At 35.8% G+C, this 19,977-nt stretch overlaps 2 protein-coding genes and 1 long non-coding RNA gene across 4 annotated transcripts; all 3 read left to right on the top strand.

Moving 5' to 3' along the window:
• Positions 1–3,656: 3,656 nt before the first annotated feature.
• On the top strand, positions 3,657–4,748 carry LOC140672720 (uncharacterized). Its single transcript, XM_072905102.1, has 2 exons — positions 3,657–3,698; positions 3,771–4,748. The coding sequence occupies exons 1-2, from the start codon at positions 3,657–3,659 to the stop codon at positions 4,746–4,748; spliced, it is 1,020 nt and encodes a 339-aa protein (XP_072761203.1).
• Positions 4,749–11,468: 6,720 nt separating this feature from the next.
• LOC140672265 (uncharacterized) lies at positions 11,469–11,852 on the top strand. The gene is made up of 3 exons (XR_012047872.1): positions 11,469–11,569; positions 11,650–11,736; positions 11,816–11,852. It is a non-coding gene; the product is annotated as an uncharacterized lncRNA (long non-coding RNA).
• Positions 11,853–15,560: 3,708 nt separating this feature from the next.
• Positions 15,561–18,944, top strand: LOC140672594 (uncharacterized). Of its 2 annotated transcripts, none has more exons than XM_072904878.1 (5): positions 15,561–15,700; positions 16,264–16,426; positions 16,671–16,926; positions 17,023–17,276; positions 17,863–18,944. In XM_072904878.1, the coding sequence occupies exons 2-4, from the start codon at positions 16,277–16,279 to the stop codon at positions 17,181–17,183; spliced, it is 567 nt and encodes a 188-aa protein (XP_072760979.1). In that variant the 5' UTR covers positions 15,561–15,700; positions 16,264–16,276; the 3' UTR covers positions 17,184–17,276; positions 17,863–18,944. The 2 variants fall into 2 exon arrangements, with proteins under 2 accessions (XP_072760979.1, XP_072760978.1); XM_072904877.1 differs by having other exon boundaries at positions 15,561–15,723.
• Positions 18,945–19,977: the final 1,033 nt, after the last annotated feature.

Genomic DNA, 19,977 nt, shown 5'->3' with positions numbered 1-19,977 from the left:
AACTATGACGGACAACTAATGTCGATCATCGAGTATCGCCAGTTTTATAATGTTATAATGTTATAACATTGGAGGGGATTATTCCTGATTCATGTAATTTTGCGGACAACATTTGGCAACGGGTTATATTCGACAATGCGATCGTGCAAGATGAGGCAATATGCGGTAGTATTTGCGGGTACATCTAACTTACATTCAAATTCTATTCTTACGTCCACGGTAGCATTTTTGACAGACTCGTTTTGTCGCGAGCAGTCAATGACTGTGAGAGGACCGCACTCTAGAAATTTTGCCATGGTAAATAATACATTATCATTATTGCATCCGTAATGAGATTTACGAAAACGCGCATACATGTCGAATAGGATAGCGTATCTCTTTTTATCAAAATTTAAATCATCATACGGATAAAAATCAGAGTTCAGATAGAGTTTAACGTTTGTCAATTTGCAGTCATCAAATTTGGTAATATCTTTCAACGCGACATTTTTTCTATTAGTCTGTAGTGCAAAGATTACGTATCGCGGTTTCTCCAGCTGAGAGGCAGTTTTCACAGTCCACGAATGCTTAGTCGTACTGTGTAGCATAGGAAATTCGTATAGATCCCACGAGCGGAAACTCATGTTCAAGTATCTACCGCTCTCCAACGCTCGTAGCAAGGACAGTTTACTAATTTCGCTCAATATTACGTGAGGCATACGCCATTGTATTTTGTGTAATTCAATCTCAGCTTCAGCAGCCTGAGCTCCAAATAGACAATTGTAGTCGTTGCGTGAACGTATTAAAATCAATTCATGACGAGCGTTAATTACAACGCGCTTATAATCCTCGCAAAATCCAAGCAACATGTTGAGCGGCACGCAAAAATTGAAGTAACCTTCAGCACCATTATTTTCAACTATATTCCACGCAGCATTGTGCAAGATTTTACTTCTCTCGTGTGTAAAGGAAATGTAGTTTTTAATCGTGCAAGTTATTCCAACGTTTCTATTGCGATCAATTTCCACACCGTTGAGTTCATATCGAAGTTCATCAAACATGAATGCAACGCAATTATTTCCCAATATCATTAGTTCATCCTTTTTTCTTATCGTCAATTTTCCTTCGACGTAAAGGAAGTTTTCGCACGGTAACGTGTACAAATCCTGATGCTGTATAGGTATCCGTATCTCATCGCTATATCCAAGTGTTGTATTTGCGTATGGATTGTACGTATGAGTTTCAATCTTTACTATACGGTCGTCAAAGATCAGTTCGTTTCCAATGTTCAAAATGTCAATTATTTTTTCAATTATTTCGTACGACAAATCCCAAAGACTTTAAAAATTCACGATTCAACGCGCTGAGCTCTTTTTTAGCGTAACCAGACACCTGATTATTGTCACCAGACACCGCTCGTCTCCTCGCAAAAGTATTGTCCCTCGTAAAGATGTCTCTCGCGTGCTCCGTTTCATTCAACACGAGCATACTATTTTTGACGTCGTCGTACGTGCAATCGTACGGTAATTTCCTCTCCTCGAAAATCGAGCAATCGACCCTCCTGATCCACAACACGAATCGTTAAATCAGTAATGCTTTGCACGACGATCGGTAGATAAATGATTTGCGCGGGCGTTTCCGATATCCCGGTGGTACGCTCGGAGAAAATTCATGTATCGTGTGTACGCGCTTACTATTGCTATATGCACCAGAAGTCACACTGCATTCTATACGAATAATGTTTATGTTAATAATATTTATCGGCACATCTGATTCGTACCATTTCCGCGGTTGCAATACACGATTCGAGAATCCCAACAACGATCCTATGTTGTTGGGCTTATTAAAATTTATTCTGTATATGCATTTAATTTCACTTTTCAACGTATTATGATTAGCGCAAATCACTATTGGATATTTCTCATCATTGTTATTAACAATGTTGTGGGAATCGTATTGTAAAATTGCATGCGTTAGATATTCATTTATACCATGCAATTCGTACGATCCTTCAGGAATCGTAATTTCCTTGTCGTCGTTGTCAAAGTAAAATTTATTATTCGAGGAATTCACGTTCGGTATCGTATGATAAGTTTCAAATCCGTTAAACCAAGTTCATAATCATCATCGTTCAAATCTATGGCTGGAAAGTAGCTTACGGCAAGAACGCTACTCTTACCAGTCAACGTAAGTGTCAGTGACATGTCGAATACTGAGTCACGACAGTAGAGTGTTAGGCTTTAAATTTAATCGTTTGAAGAAATTGTTGACACAATTGTCCGCAAATACTCTGATTATAATTTTGATAAGACGCATGATTGTATTCAATTTTTGTTACATTCTGTCCAAAATATTGCACCAATTCCTCGGGCGGTCGAAAATTTCCAAAACTGTCAAAATACACAACATTATCTCCCCTCTTTGCGTATGCTACCCAATGAGTACCAGGATCCTCAACGTCATCCAAATTGACAATGCAGCTCTCGTTTCGTCGCACGCCGCTTATCGGTAAATTATTGCGCATGAAAACGCCTCTAAAGAACGGTATATGCATACGTCTTGCAAGTTGTTCCAATTGTACATTAGTTGTTACACCCGCAGGCATTTTTAATGTTTTTTTTTCTTAGCAGTCGTTGAGAACCCCTGTCCACGCTTGTATGGAGCGAGATAAAGTCCACGACCTTCCATAGCACGATTGTGACGTTGCATTTCTTCGAATTGGCGTTGCGCAGCCTTGCTATCGTTTACAGCCTTTGCGATTCCCGCTGCTCCACCAGCCAAAGAACCGACTACTCCCAACAATGGTAAAATCGGTAAAATACCACCACGCTTCGCTACTGGAAGTATTCGTTTTTTTAACATCTTTTTCTTTTTCGGTGATTTTTTCATCTTCATTCCCATACCAAATTTCGTTTTTGCCTTCATGGCCGTCCAAACAGCCGTAGCAGCCGCTCTTTCACCAAGAGTCGAATCCCTCGCGGTAATACGTTCCTGCGCCTTCACAGCTAGTATACGATCCGCGACGTGTCGTTCGCCGAGGTCGTTGCTTCGCGAGTAAGCTATATCGTGGTCGCGACACGCAGCGTCCAATGGATTGATACCTTGATCGCCTCTAGCCAATCGTTCTTTTAAACGAGTTCCCGGTCCGCAAAACTGATATCCAGGAATATCAATATTTGGAAAATTTATTGACACCGATAGACGAAATTGGTTATTTCACATTCTCTAATAATAGTGAAGTCGTTGCTTCAAGCGAGGCGCTTCTGAATTCCATTTTTATCTTTGATGAGGTGGCGTGCGATAAACAAGATACGATAAGAGAGTACTTTGCAATGGGTCGACACTCGAGCGTCGACTGTTTCTATCTTTATCAAACGTATGCCAAGATACCCAAGCATCTTATACGCGACAATGCGAATCTGTTGATTTTATTTCAACAGGATAGTACAAACCTGAAACATGTGTACAACGATCATGTAAATACTGACATGTCATACAACGATTTTCACGCATTATGCCAGAAATGCTGGCAGCACAAGTATGGATTCGTAGTTATTGATAAAGACAGCTCGCTGACCAATGGATGATATAGAAAAGGATTTAATGAATTTGCGATACCGTAGAGAGGTTAGTCGCTGTCGACACATCAGTCTAACAACGTCTACAAAATATTCATCATGATAAACAACAATGATGCTGATGATGAACGTGAAAAGATTGTGAGAAAGATTGCAAAAACGAGCGAATCAATTCGCAAAAAATATCACGCTTTAAAAACTGGTAAAATTGAGGAAGACGTCGCTTTGGAGAGACATTTTAAGCCAATCGCTGAACCTCTAAAACAAATTGTTGAGAATACCATCGATGTAGAATCTGATGCATCGAAAGTGGAGTCGTTTGGTATACCCAGAGAAGAACAAGAGAGCATAAAGCAGAAACGATCAAACATTTCACTAACTTATGAAAAAATATCAAATGGGGGACGAAAACGATCAAACGATTCATTGATAACTTCTACACCAAATCAATCAAAGCGAATGAAACAATCGACTCCGATAAAAGCTGTACAACAACCTCAAATAATCTCGTCTCCTTCCGTCGAAGAAATTTTTGAGACCACACCCGAAGCGGTTGTGACGTCGGTTCAACGTCAATTACAAACATCCGAAGGTCTGAATATGTTGCGAGAACATCTTGGTCCGCTCGGACAAAGATATATCGGAGCAATTTTAGGCCAAGATGTAAATAACGAGATGGATTACATATACGGTGTTAAATTTTCCGATGAAGGAATGATGCTCGGCGATAAACATTTCGAAGTGGATAAGAATGATAATATAATCATCAATGGAATGAAATATGCGGGGACGCCGGGTCTCTATGAATTAATTTTTAAGAGAATTCCCGACGATGCTGTATATACAGAGAACGATATGCATAAATATAAAAGTATATTACTGGCAACAAACGCGCATAGACGTGATAGTAATGTGCGTAATCCAGTATTAGGTAACAAAGGATACAAATATAAATATATAATCGCTTCATTACTTCCTATCAAAAGAAAAATTGGGAAAGGTATAAACCTACCACGCACTATGACACTGAGTGAGAATAAAATTGAATACGTGCATTGGAACGATCCCAACGAATTGGTAGATCGTTTGCGGCTGCTGGAAACTTCGCGTCGAGCAGGTAACAATGCTCACGGCAATGAAATCATGTCAATTATCGAAGAGCTTCGCGAGGCGGGTCTTATTATAAATTAAACAACATGTTGACGATACTAGTCATTCTGTCAAAACATTTCGTATTGAAATGTCAATTAATAAATTTGGAGTATTGCTCGGTATGTCGAATAATGCATACTATGAATGGAACGGATTACTAAGAACGTATGTGCGAGATAACGCTCTGTGTCTGACTAGCGCCGGCTTTGACGCAAGGTTGACTCAGGAAAAGATACATAAAGAATTATACATGAACTTTTACATTATTATGAAATATGCCACGATCAAACATGCAAGAAAAGAAAAACAACAGTAGGTCAATGTGCGAATCGTGAAGATGTTGCGAATACTCGAGATCGACTTCGAGGATGTAGCCTGTAGACGAATCGAGCGCGATCGATGATATATCAAAATTGAAAACATTATCGACCCACTGAAAATCGGCATAGGGCAATGGTTGACACATTGCCCATCCGTATAAATTATTAACATCGAAATACATCAAGTACGTTGATGGTTTCGATGAGTCATACGATTGCATATATTTGTTATTAGCACGCGCGTACCTGTTGGAACATTACTCAGACCACCGCGTATATCTCGTTCGATAAACATAACCATGTCAATGTCTGTGAGTAATTCAAATATAATTTTCGTATGCTTTAACATGGCGTCCCACGTGTAGCCGGGAAGAGTATAATAATACGCGGGCTCGAGCCCATAACTCTTGATACAACTCTCGCGGAAATTTTCAAAAATGTCGGCTAATAACAAGACATCAGTTTTGAGGTATAAATCGCTATATTCGCCTAGCGTTCGAATTGAGAATCGCTTCCACACAATTTCAGCGTGCGCGTAATCGCTCTCGGATACTGTGTTACCTGTCAAGGAGCTGTAAAATGATTCTCGCGATGGTAAACACGCATCTTGCAATTTATCTACGCAGTCAATGTATTCGTACGGGAAGACGCCTTTTCTTGTCAGTAAATTGAAATCGTCGGCGGATAAATTTTTAAATTCCATTTGTAAAATTTTGAGTTTATCCTTGCTCAGAAAAGATGCCAATTTGTCGAGACTTGTTGTGAGAAATTTATATGAATCTATGAAACGTAATTTAATGTGATTTTCCGGTTTGTCTTTCGTACCCTTAACATGTTTTGTAAATGAAATATATTTTTCTTTTGTTATCGGAAGTAAATCGATTCCCCCTTCGAACGCTGTGGCTATTTCCTCGATTATAAAATGAGAATCATAACGGGATAAATTGTGAAATACTATTGGAATGTAAAAAGATTCTTTGTAATTTAGATTGCAATTTGAATGCGCGGGACCTCTGTACCGTCCGGTCAAATGACAATGATCGCGTACGCGCGTATTATCATCTTCCACGAATGGTTTCTCACATATATGACACTGAGTCGCGCTTCGAAATTCTTTCCATTCATCTTGCGTTAAATTTACCATGGGGACATTGGTTGTTAAAATATTTTCTACACGTTGCGCCAAATTTTTAAGTTTGTCGGCGAACCACGCAACGCAATTGGCTTCGCGACGAGAATGATACGCGAATAATGAATTATCGTACGAGCAATGTACATAATAAACGATACTAAATACTTGGTGATGTTGATAAAAATTTTCTTCTTCTTTTTTCACCAAAACGCACTCCAGATCGGACGAAAGATAGTCGCTCCTTCCTGTTGTAGTTGGCGAATGCGAGCCGCCTGTCCTTATCGCTCGGTAACCGGATAGCGCAGTCGTTCATCTCTCCACAGTCTACTGTATGCGACTGTAGTTTCTCGTCCGAGTGAAAATAGTGCATACATCTGTAAAATAAAAGTTAAAATTTTTTTTTATATCCTTATTTTAAATATTTTTAGACAGTTTTATTAAGTATACATACCGATCGCAGATATATTTTTTATTCTTGTGTTTGCTGAGTTGCGAACTCACGAGCCTGGATAAATTCTTGATCCACACAAAATGTCCGATATCTCGCGCATCTTGCACGTAGAGCAAGTTGACGTGCTTGTCCCTCTTTTGCTCCGTAAGGTGTAACGAGATAATGTTTTCATTCTCGATGGTATACACATTGATTGAAATGTCATTATAAATTTCAAATTTTTTAATTTGATTAAGAGTAACTGGAAACTCAATATCTTGGAGATTCAGTACTGTTGTATAATGTGGGTACGATGATTGTCGGTCTGTGTTTCTTTCAACTGGATACAGAGCAGCCACCACCGCCCACGCAAAACATGCATTGTCTTGAGATTGCACGTTAACCACTGTTCGTTTTATTATTATCTTTCGCGGTAATTGTTTATTTAATGCACGCAACATCCTGCGCACATAGGATTATATTTATTTATATTTACAGTCAAATTTAATATACGCGATAATGCCCATCCGCTATCGCGTTCCTGAAATTCTTCGAGCGATGCAAGGGTGGGCTCGACGATTCGCCGCTCATACCACTCGCGTAAATCGGATGTATGAAAGAGTTCAAAGTTTCTTGTATTGATTGATTTATTGGCGCGCTTATCGCCTGCCACAAACTCGCTGTTAAACGCTGTATTCACTTTCACACTGCTGTGTTTTTGCATAACATCTCGCACATGCTCGAGCACAATGTCGCTCGCCTCTTCCAAAAATTGATGAGGTTCAATATGATTATAATTTATAACCGCACCAGAGTCAAGATACGATCTTCGAACGCCATATCGATCTCTCGCCAAATCAATCCATTTTCTCGCGAACTGCATCCTGCACCCGCGTGTACGAAACGCCTGCGCAACACATTTTTCAGTCCTTCGAGTCGCGCGATTCGAGCAATCAGTGATTGTCGATTTCCGATTGATAATCGTGGTCGTTTAATTCGACTTTGTTCTTCCAACGACTCGATACATTCGTTACATTGCGCCTCCAACGCAATGTACTCCTCCACTGAATTTACCCGGGTGGATTGCTCCTACACAATTTGCTCCGCCATGTTTTTCAGACCGAACAAGATGCACGACTCGAAAATAATGGAGGTGCACCTCTTTGCAGCGATTTTATATCGCGATTCATAGACGTTTCTATCACGCATGTCGCGATTTGTCATCTAACGATGACGTTATGTCGAAAAAATTTTTTTGCTGTATTTCGAAAATTAGCAGCTGCACATCGGCGCTCAAAAGTTTTGCAGTTTCAAATTACATGTAGCTGCAGATATCTCGTTGGATTGTCACCTATGGGTCACGTCATCTCAAAGATTTGTCATATTTCCAATATTAGCAGCCGTATATCGGCGCTCGGAAGATCCGCAGCTTCAAATTACATATAGTTGTCATTTCGCGATTTGCCACGCACACTTTAAACATTTTAGTAAGATTCGTTAGTGCATGGATAATTTGTAGTTTCAAATTACATGCAGCTGCGGATTTGTCATCTAACGATGACGTTATGCCGAAAAAATTTTTTTGCTGTATTTCGAAAATTAGCAGCTGCACATCGGCGCTCGAAAGTTTTGCAGTTTTAAATTACATGCAGCTGCGGATTTATCACGCACACTTTAAACATTTTAATAAGATTCGTTAGCGCATGGATAATTTGTAGTTTCAAATTACATACAGCTGCGAGTTACTTTTTGATAATTTGTCACGTACATTTAGAATATTTAGATGTGATTTCATCAGAAAATGTTGTCGCACTTCGACGCATGGAAAATTTTAAGCGCATTCAACTAAAATCTTTGGAGATGTAATTATTAATTAGCAGCTGTATATAGGCGCTTGGAGAAAAAAAACTTGCTGTATGAATCACTCCCTCCACATTACAATTTGTAGTGCTAAATTGTGAACAATAACCCCCTTCACATTGCAGTATGTAGTGCTAAATTGTGTTTTAATACTTAAAATAATTTAGTATCGTGTCAATCGTTTGTGGTCTCTGCTAAAGGAAGCAACATGAATTATTACGTCCCGATTATGGACACTCTGCCAAAGAAAGAGTAAGTTTTATTTTTTAAATAATATTTTTATTATTCATATTAGTTTTAAATAATATTTTTAATATTTATATATTAATATTATATTTTTAATAACATTTTTCTAAAATTTTGTAGCATTTCATCCGAGTCTCGTCGCGCGGGTCGTATATTGAGAAGAAGATATGCTCTAACCCCGACATCATACAAATACTTGGAGATTGGAATAAGCGTCGGAGCTATGTCATAAGTGGAATTACTTGTTGGTGATAACCGAGGCAATCAAATAGTATTGCCTATCGTTACCTGGCACTCATTGATGCAGAAACGTGCCGATATTGAACGACATGTACAATCGACTGAAAGTGAGCTATTATGGATCTGCGATCTATCTATCCAAATGATTACATTAACTGATTCCAAGATTGTTAAATTAACATTGTCTAATAATTCTTTGTATATACATCCGCAAACATTGGTGCATTTATTCGATTTTGAAGATGTATCGATCATATGCATTTCTGGCTGTGTCAGAATACATATATTATTAATGAAAAGTTTAAACAATTTGTTAGCGTTTTGCAACGCAACAATATCACTAATGTTTACGATGCGGTAAAAGTGAGAGTGATACGTTTGACGGCAAATCACTCATAGATTATGAATTGTTAACATGTGCTGTAATGATTTACTCTATAATGTTTGCAATAAATAAATTACCGTTTTTATTATTAATTTTTATTATTTCTTTCTTCGCCTATTCTTTATAAAACGTATGATGTATATAGTTGGATCTACATTCATTCTGCTAAAGATGTTGAAAATGCTGATGTAGATGAGACGTGATACTCGAGTTAGACGGAGATGAGAGATGTGAGATTAAAATATATATATTTGGGTGGAGCGTGTGCTATAAAAGAGTTTGCGACCATCCTTGTGACAATCTTGTCGCATCTGATAAAGCGAGTTTGGAAGAAAACGCGAGTTTGCGGTCATCCTTGTGACATTTTTTTTATATATCTGATAAAAACTTTGTGCTTATGGATGACTTGATGGACATTTCATCCGATTCGTTCGAGTCGCCTGATTCACTCTTGGTGAACATTTCATCCGATTCATCCGATTCGTTCGAGTTTGCCGAGTCGTCCGATTCGATGGACTTTTCGTCCGAGCATTCTGATTCGGATGTAGAATCCTTACACGATAGTGTTCTTGACGGTAATTCTAGTGATTTCAGTGATGTTGTGGAACCTATTATTCATACGTTAGACGATGTACAAGTTCGTATATATAATGAAATGAAACGGCTGTGCATTATATCTTTTTATTATAAACCTGGGATTTCTGTTAAACATTGTATATCGTGTTTCATGCTATTACCGGAAAGGTCACAGATTGGGAATGATGTGGTGCGCACACATTAAAGTGAAATTTATCAGCAAATCCATGATTTATATGAATGTGGTAGATGTCTGAGACCGCTGTATCAATTAATATCGTGCAATTTTTGTCCGTTTTGTACGAAAGAAGACTAATGCATTAAAAATAAAAACTATTATTGTGTAAGTGTCGCGATAAGATGCAGTGGAGAGAACACTCCGACGCCATCGGTGGCTCTGTGACTTCTGTGGCGCAGTTTTTGCGAAATTGTGAAATTGGTTTGCCAAAGACTCATACGAGATCGTTAAAACTGTTTTTCGAGATCCGTGACAAAATAGACTTTTTATGCGATGTGGTCAAGGAAAATACTGATAGAATTTATGCAATTTGAAGATGTTCCGGAAATAAGGTATCTTCGAAAAGTGAGGCTGCTACTGATAAAAAGAATAAGAAGGATAGACTTTTTAGAAGAAAGAAGAAAGCAATTTGCCTCTCACGCAATTAATACACACATATGGTAAACAAAAAAGTTCTGCATGATTTGTGTATGTATTTATCATTTATAAAATTTTAAAGATATTAATAATGATGTTTTTTTCAGAAGACGCTGTGGTGCGCTCTCCCTCCCTATCCTTATTTTAATTTTTTTTTTATCTTTTATATTATCTATTTTATATTGTATATTTTATATTTTTTATGCTATTCAATTATAATTATCTGTATGAATGCTGTGTAGAGCGACAGTCCGCGTCAGCTTTTAATTTTTTTGTCAGCTGTGAAGAGTAAGTGACATTTTTTAAATCTTTATAAAAAGAACTGCACTTCACAAATCAACTCACTGGATCACAGTCAGATACTTTATGCTAGTTCTAACGAGAGCTAGGTAACGTCTCGGTAAAAAAATGGGTAGGGGATCTGCATGACATAAGAGTAAGCATTTGTTGCTAACTCTTATGTCATGCAGATCCCCTACCCATTTTTTTACCGAGACGTTACCTAGCTCTCGTTAGAACTAGCATAAAGTATCTGACTGTGATCCAGTGAGTTGATTTGTGAAGTGCAGTTCTTTTTATAAAGATTTAAAAAATGTCACAAGTTATGGCGTTTATTGAGGCGATGTTTGAGACGGGGTACCGCAACCTACGGGTACCTGAATGGGTGCCATATCGCCGATACCATCGCCGTGCACTCCGAAGAGCGCGAAATATGATCCGCGCCCTATTCCAGGCGCTACTGGATGTCCTATTTGGAAATGTAAGTAGTTTTTATTATTTTTATACGCTTTTTTATTTATAATATATTTATGTTTTTTTTTAATAGATTTTCGAAATAGGTGTTGATCCGATCCCTGGGTACATCAGCATAGCGCACATGCAGGAAGTGCGCTGGGTGCGGGCCTATCGCAAGGAGTGTGCGAAGTGGGAAAATTTGTGGGCCGATAATCCCTACTCCCACGAATTAGACGCGGATATCTTCTGTCTCCGCAGATTGTTCGGAGAGAAACCCTATCGTAAATATGCTCAAATTTTAAATATTTATTTTTTAAGGTACTAATAAAAAAAAAAAGTTTATTTTTCTTTTCTGTTACAGCCCCCGCTCCCGCTTTTTTAGACGCGGAGGCAGAAAATGTCAACGTATTTCGGATACTCCACAGATTGTTCGGAGAGGAGCCCTATTGTAAGTATCTCTATATAATACGCTCAAAAGTTTGTGTATTTTTAAGGTACTAATATAAATGTTCATTTTTCTGTTACAGAAGCAGCCGTCGCGCGTTCCCCGTCACCCTGCCGCCTTATTTTTAGTTATTTTTAGTTTTTTCTTTATATTTTATATTTTATAATTTTAAATTTTAGATTTTTCATATTTTATATTTTATATATATTATATTATATTTTACATTTTTTAATATTTTTTATATTATATCTTCTATATTTTTTAAAACACACACACACACATACACACACATACACACACATACACACACACACACTATATGTATAAAAATACACATTTTTATAATTAAATATTTTGTTTATGATAAATATGTGTATATGTTTTGCGCCTTCATTATCTATCTCATCCTTCTTCCTCCTCCACTTAGTATTGATTAGATTATATTTAATATATATAATTAGTAATAATAATAATAATATAATATATAATAATAATATAATATATAATAATAATATAATAATATAAAAAAAAAATTTAATCTGCGTTCTCGCGTACGCCTTAGCCTCCGTCTTATCGCGGTCCCGCTATCCTTTCCCCTCATCCTCATTCCTTCTCTCTCACGCTATCTTCCTATTGTAATCTTCTCCTTTTCCCACCACATCATGCTCTCATTGTCCTACGCTATGTACAATGCGCATAGCGCTCTCCTTATCCTATCCTATACCACGCGTCTCCGTCTACCGCGTTGCGAACGCCTATCGCGCTGTCTCTCTCTATCCATTTCCCTACTCGCGGACCTCTCTTCCCTCTCCGCAAACCCCTCGTCGACCGGCCGCGCCGCGGACCTCTCTCTCCTCTCCGCAATCCCCTCGTCTACCGGCTGCATCGCGGACCTCTCTTCCCTCTCCGCAATCCCCTCGTCTACCGGCTGCGTCGCGGACCTACAGCTGTATCGCAGATCTCTCTCCCCTCCCCGCGTACCTTTCGTCAACAAACCGCGTCGCGGACCTGCGTGATCGTCATCCCCCCCCGCGCCCGCGGGTCCCCTCCGCCCCCGCACCCCCCTCGAGCTCTCGAGTTAGAAACCTCATTATATCACTACTGACCACGTTGCATTTGACCACGTAGCTTTTGAACACGTTGCGATTGACCACGTTGCGATTGACCACGTTGCGATTGACTACGTTGCTATTGACCATGTTACAATTGATTACGTTGCATTTGACCATGTTACGATTGACCATGCGTCGCATTTGATCACTTCGCGATTGACCACGCGTTGCAATTGACCACGTTGCGATTGACCACGTTGCATTTAATCACGTTGCGTTTGACCACGTCGCGATTAACCACGTTGCGATTGTCCACGATTAGTGCGGTGAGAGGAACGCTCTGCATTGACAACCTGAAGTCACACACATAGGCCGGTATTCATAGTCCGTTCTTATATATAAGATCATTTTAAGATATGTTTTTAGTTGACTTAAGACTACGTTCAACCAATCAGATGGCCGAATAGAATTTTAAGACTTTACTTAAGACGAGCTTGAATATAAGAACGGACTATGAATACCGGCCATAGTGCGCGCTTCGTTTAATGCGTGTGATTTTTTTCGTCTTAACACCTTATACTACCTGTAACATTTTTTGCTCAGTTTAACCTACTCTACCTGTACCTGACGGGTGGTTCGCGAATTATGGGACACCCTGTATACGCAGGGTATCTTACACACAACACGCGACATCATCATCATTTTACTATTACTGAAAAAACAAAATAATACTTTTCGGTGCAGTATCATATGTCACGTGTCACATCTCCGTCACTCGCCGCTCCCGTGCGGTTACCGCTTCTCACGTGCCAAGACAATTTTGTTTATTACTTTTAATAATTATTGCGAATTTTCTTCTCAGTTTAACATACTTTATCTGCTAACGAGCGGTTAAACGCGAACCACTACGGACACCCTATATACAGAGTGTCCGATTACTGATTGTGAGTAGAGTCCTATATAACAGAGAAGCGACATCGATCCCCCACCACCACCTCCAGCACCGCCATATTGTGCTCGCTCCAGAACTTTAATAAACACATACTCCGTTTATATGAGGTTATAAACGTGTTACAGTTTTTTTATTAAATATATCTGATAATCTCTCTCTTTCTCTCTCTCTCTCTCTCTCTCTCTCTCTCTCTCTCTCTCTCTCTCTCTCTCTCTCTCTCTCTCTCTCTCTCTCCCCCTCTCTCAAATAATAATAACAATTAAAAATGTTACGCAAAAATATAAGTGTATAAATGTATTGCATATGCAATCATTTTAATTATATTGAATATATATATAATCTTAATCCTTAACCTTCCCGAACAAGACAACCAAAAACTTCGCACACTCGTACCATCTCTTTATATTTATTATATTAATTTTTATATATTTAGAGACTGAAAGTTAAAAAATAAACGATATAAATTAAATATATATTATACATTAAATACATATATATTATATGATGTCTATTTCTAATGACAATTACAATATTATATCTAACCTAAACACTGACTAAACACATGCTGCATGCTGCATAAGTTTATCTTCACTTTGGGGCTCAATATGGCTGCTTCAATTAGGTGGGGGTATCACCAATCAGAAATCGCGACGCCGATGTCGCTTCTCTGTTTATATAGGACTCTAATTGTGAGTAAAAACGAAATGTGATGGTAGATTCCGTCAAATCGAAGTGTGTTATACGTCCACTTGTCTGACGTTGCTAAAATACTCCAGTATGTTATGTTAACAAAGATTTTTTATCCAAAGTTATATCGTGGAAAAGAACAACATCCCATAAACTTTATGCCTAGGGTCATCAGCAACGATTAACCAATCAGAAAGTCTCGTTTTAAACTGGCCAATTGACGACGTGGTCAATAGATTCCCACCCCAAATATTTGATACAAAAAATACAAAATATAGTCGGACCATAGACTTTTATAGACAGAGCCGTTAGGCCCTATTTAGGGCGAGAGGGGCTCTGATGATACGGGAAGAGAGCATCGGTGCCAACTCGGTTTATTTCGTTAAGACTCGATAATGTTCGGCCAATATCTAACCTAACATATATGTTGTGTTAAACATGGTGTTAAATAGTAGTGTGAAGAACATACTAACATCGAAGTTTAGAGATATAAAAATGAGTTTTGTGTTGTGTATAAATGTAAAAATCGCAAACACAAAAATAAATAAAATGTTGAACAAGTAGAGATGGAACGTGTTCTAAATAGGAACATTTCATTTCATTTGTAAGTAAAATATTTTAAATGTAGATTATGTAAATTAAGTATTTGCAAATAAATTGATGTAGTTAATTTAATATACTTATATAATAAATATAATTTATATATGAAAATATATATATATATTATTTTAGTCCCTATTTCCATGAAAACAAACGTGGTATACAAAATTAATTGTCTAAATTGCGACGCTTCTTATGTTGGTCAAACAGGCAGAAAGTTGAATACTAGGATAAAAGAACATAAGACCAACATAATGAAGCCCAATAACAACAAATCAGTGTTCACTGACCACCGCCTAACATACAATCATGACTTTGACTGGGACAATGCACAAATACTAGACAATGAGCCCTATTACACAAAAAGACTGATATCTGAAATGTTATATATCAAACGACAAATAAACAGCATAAATCTACAAACAGATATAGAATGTTTGCCAACTATTTACGATGATATAATAAACAAACTGCCTAAGATTTAATGTCACCTATCTAACTCTTTCCATCTTAAATGTATTTTTCACCCTTGAGCTCATTACCATCTGTACCATCGGCATAACCACACGTTAAACATCAGTTGCGCGATATATATACCATAGATTCAACAACACACAAACGGAATGCATATCCTGTAAGCTTTTTCTGAGTCACCACCATTATACACAAACTAGCGGTAAATAACTTTATTACAAACAGGTATTTATTATACTCATTTTATTAATACAGACTTAACCCCTCAATCTAACTGCATACCTCCCTCGGTCTGGAAACCTCGGAGAATTGCCTTGCGGGATTATTATGCAAGCCGTACAATAAAAGAGCCGAACAAGTTGGATCGTTTTATATATATGTAATTTATACAACTAACATGCGACAAATATGTACAGCGGTTCTAAGGCATTGATCCATTTAATCATGCGAATACGATCACGATTTTTAGTTCATACATTGCTTACGCCTTTATTATGCGATGTTTTCTCATTAATTTCATTTTTATCTATTTGTAATTCACTTATTTATTTTATTTTATTTTATATATTATGCTGAAAAGGATTCAAAACATGAATCGAAACGTTCAGATTTTTATTATAATTTCCGTCATTTTATAGAATGTTACTAATGTACTTAATGTCAATATACCTGCGACACATCACCTATATAAAAAACTTATAATTTTGATTCACATCTCCTCGCTCCTATTGCCTCTTTCTTACGTACTTATTTATATTATTTTAGGTTTCCTCAAAATATGGAGATGCGCAAGAAATGGCTCGAAGCCTTACATTTGCAAAATTATGAGCCAAAAAAATCTGCTGCAGTTTGTTCCGTTCATTTTAGAGAAACGAATTATCAACTTGATCATAAATATTGCAAATTAAAAAAAGTTGCTGTTCCACATGTATATATACATATATAATGATATTTATATAATATTTTATTTCTTAAATGTAACAATTATAAAGCCCATATCAGACTACGCATTAAAAATTGAAGAGTAAAGATTAAAGATTAGAATTTGACAAATCAGAACAAAATTTCTTTGTCCTAATTGGTCAAATTTTAATCTTCAATCCTAAATTTAAATCTTCAATGCATAGTCTGATACAGGCTAAAGAAATATTATGCTAACTTGTCTTCTTCAGTTACTTGAAATAGAAATGCAATCTGAATATACAATTCACACAAATGTAGATAAACCTCCAATTCAGACAAATTTAGATAAGCCTCCGATTCAGAAAAATTTACATGAGCCTCCAATTAAGACAAATTCAGATGTGCCTTCAATTCAGATAGATTCAGATGATCCAGTACTTCAGACAGATTCAAATAATCCTCCTCTGCAGAGAGTTTCGAGTGATTTAGATCATCAAAATACTTTTATTGAAGAAAATAACACTGGTTAGTATAAATAAAAAATAAATATATAAATAAATATATCTGCTTATGCTATAAAATAAATAATACTACTATAATGAATATTGTATATCGTTACAGGTAATACTAATAAAATGGTGCGTCGTTCTACTAGTATATCTCCTGACAGAATCATGAATTCACCAATAAATACTAAAATTCGAAAAATGTACAAAGATAACATTAAACATTTAAAAAGAAAACTATCTATAAGTCATTATGAGCGTAAAAAACACGGCTGAAATTATCTACACTAAAGAATGTATTAAAGGATCTGCAGAAACAGAATCTACTAACAGCAGAAGACAGCGATATTTTACAACATTTAGATGCAGGTATCAAAGAATTAATAAAGCGTGAAATAAGGAAACGGAAAAAATTGCCTGTATCTAGAGTGTATAAGCCTTGCTTGCGACAGTTTGCATTATCTCTTCATTATTACTCTCCAAAAGCATATAATTATGTTCGGTATAAATTTTATAACGCATTGCCACATCCAAAAACATTAGCCAGATGGTATCGTTCAGTTGATGGAGAACCTGGTATTAATACTGAGGCTATAGAGGCTATTAAACGACGCGCATATTCAGTTTCTTATAGATTAGTAGGTGCGCTAATGTTTGACGAAATGGCAATACGGCAGCATGTCGACTATTGTAAAGATAAATTCGTTGGATATGTAGATTATGGTATGCATGTGGAATGTGATACGACAAAAATTGCCAAAGAAGCGTTAGTTTTTTGTGTTGTGTGCTTAAATCAAAATTGGAAATTACCTATTGCTTACTATCTGATAAACGGTATTACTACAAAACAAAAGCAAAATTTAACAATACAATGTTTAACTGCACTGTATGAACTGGCATGTTAATAGTATCAGTAACGTGTGATGGTTTGTCAAGTAACATTAAAATGTTTCAGAATCTTGGTTGTAGCTTAGACATAAAATCAAATAATTTCCAAACATGGTTCAAACATCCAACCGCAGACACCAAAGTCAATGTATTTCTTGATGCTTGCCATATGTTAAAGTTAATAAGAAACATTCTTGGCACTATAAAAGAACTTTTAGATAGTGCTGGAAATATAATAAAGTGGGAATATTTTGAAAAGTTACACCAATTACAAGAAAAAGAAGGTCTCCATCTTGGTAATAAATTGAGAACTAAACACATAGATTTTTATAAAAACAAGATGAAAGTCAAATTAGCGAGTCAATTATTAAGTACATCAGTTGCAAAAGCATTGGAATTTTGCAAAAATTTGTTACAATTACCACAATTTAAAGATTGCTCAGCAACTATAAAATTTACTTTTATTATTAATGATTTATTTGATATTTTCAATTGCAAAAATATAAGACAATGTGGTTTCAAAAAACCGATAAGTGTTGACAATAATGTAGAAATTTTTGAAAAAATTAAGAAATATAGAGAGTATATTAAAACATTAAAACTTATTAAAGAGCAGAAAAAAGTAAAAGTACTTAATTCGAAAGTTAAAACAGGTTTTCTCGGGTTTTTAATAAATATAGAAAGTTTACAAAATATGTACAAATTTAATTGCATTGATAATAACTTTTTAGAATATATTCCAACGTATAAAGTTAGTCAAGATCATTTAGAGTTATTATTTAGCAGTATACGTTCTCGTGGTGGATATAATAATAATCCTACTGTAAAACAATTTAAAGCTATTTTTAAAAAATTAATAACACACAGAAATACGAAACACAGCAAATGGTAACTGTATATCTCTAGAAAATATTCCAATATTACATACACCGTCAACGGATGATCCTGTTAATGTTATATATGCCACAATAAATGAAAATTTATATCAAAACTGGGTTAATGTTTTTGACACAAAAATTACTGATCACGATTACAGTTTAAATGTGCAATATCCGTTTTTTACTACGGAATATAAAAACGAAGTTATCACTTACATGGCTGGATATATATTAAAAAGACTTATGAAAACTTTACGTTGTTCTGAATGCATTGAAACATTAATAATGGAACCAAGTACAAATATTAATTGTAATTTAATAAATATTAAAAAGAGAGGGTTATTATTATATCCATCAGAGAGTCTTGTGTACGTATATAAACAAATTGAAAATAGTTTGATCACTTATATACATATACATAAGACACTTGATAAATTTAATATGAATAAGTTTATAAATGATATTTTGATATATTTCATAGATAAAAATATATTTTCGAAATTAAAAGACCATATTAACGATCAAAATTTTTTTATTAATCACTTTAATTACTTATTACGTGCCATTATACAATTATACACAAAAACAAGATTGACATATTATGTAAAAAAAGTAGAATTAAGTGATAGACATAAGTTTAATAAATTAATATTATTTAAAGGCCAATGAAAGTAATAAATATACATTTTACAATAAACATATATTTTATTTTATTTACTCTTTTATAAAAATTAAGTGCTAATATATATTAGAATAATAATATATATAACATATGTATATATATATATATATATATATATATATATATATATATATATACAGAATATTTTATAAAATATTTATTTAATAATAATATATACAATAAAAGATATAAAAATATTTAAAATGTGATTGTATCAGTGGGTCTAAATTTTTTTCGTATTACAATTTTTTTACGTTATATTTTTCTTGATTAGAAAAACTATTTGATTTAAAAAAAATTACAAAAAAGATTTTATAGTATTTATTATCATGTACAATATTTGAAATGACGCAAATAAAACATTTAATATATTAATTATAAATATTTTGATTAATAAAGTTAAGTTGAGAATCAGTAATTATATATGGAAAGCCGAACACATCCGATCGGTTACGAAAATGGCCGACCTGGCACCGATGCCCCCTTTACCGCGATTATCAGATGCCCCTCGTAAAACGCTCTGTCTATAGAAGTCTATGAGTCGGACCTCTTATCCTACGACATTTTTGGTCCGGAATCTTCCCCTTAAACCTCTGATCCTACGGCAAAATTTGAGAGTGGA

The sequence above is a fragment of the Anoplolepis gracilipes genome, chromosome 13 (assembly GCF_047496725.1).
Source record: "Anoplolepis gracilipes chromosome 13, ASM4749672v1, whole genome shotgun sequence".
NCBI lineage: Eukaryota > Metazoa > Arthropoda > Insecta > Hymenoptera > Formicidae > Anoplolepis > Anoplolepis gracilipes.
Note: the sequence above shows the minus strand (reverse complement) of the source record. Positions and strands in the feature narration are given on the sequence as shown.

Excerpts from the sequence above, each read along its gene's own strand:
- LOC140672720 (XM_072905102.1), top strand. The coding sequence starts at position 3,657 with ATGATAAACAACAATGATGCTGATGATGAACGTGAAAAGATT. Across the intron at positions 3,699-3,770 it reads ATGATGAACGTGAAAAGATT|GAAGACGTCGCTTTGGAGAG; the intron begins GTGAGAAAGATT and ends GGTAAAATTGAG.
- LOC140672594 (XM_072904878.1), top strand. The coding sequence starts at position 16,277 with ATGGAGATGCGCAAGAAATGGCTCGAAGCCTTACATTTGCAAAATTAT. Across the intron at positions 16,427-16,670 it reads AAAAAGTTGCTGTTCCACAT|TTACTTGAAATAGAAATGCA; the intron begins GTATATATACAT and ends TGTCTTCTTCAG. Across the intron at positions 16,927-17,022 it reads TATTGAAGAAAATAACACTG|GTAATACTAATAAAATGGTG; the intron begins GTTAGTATAAAT and ends ATATCGTTACAG.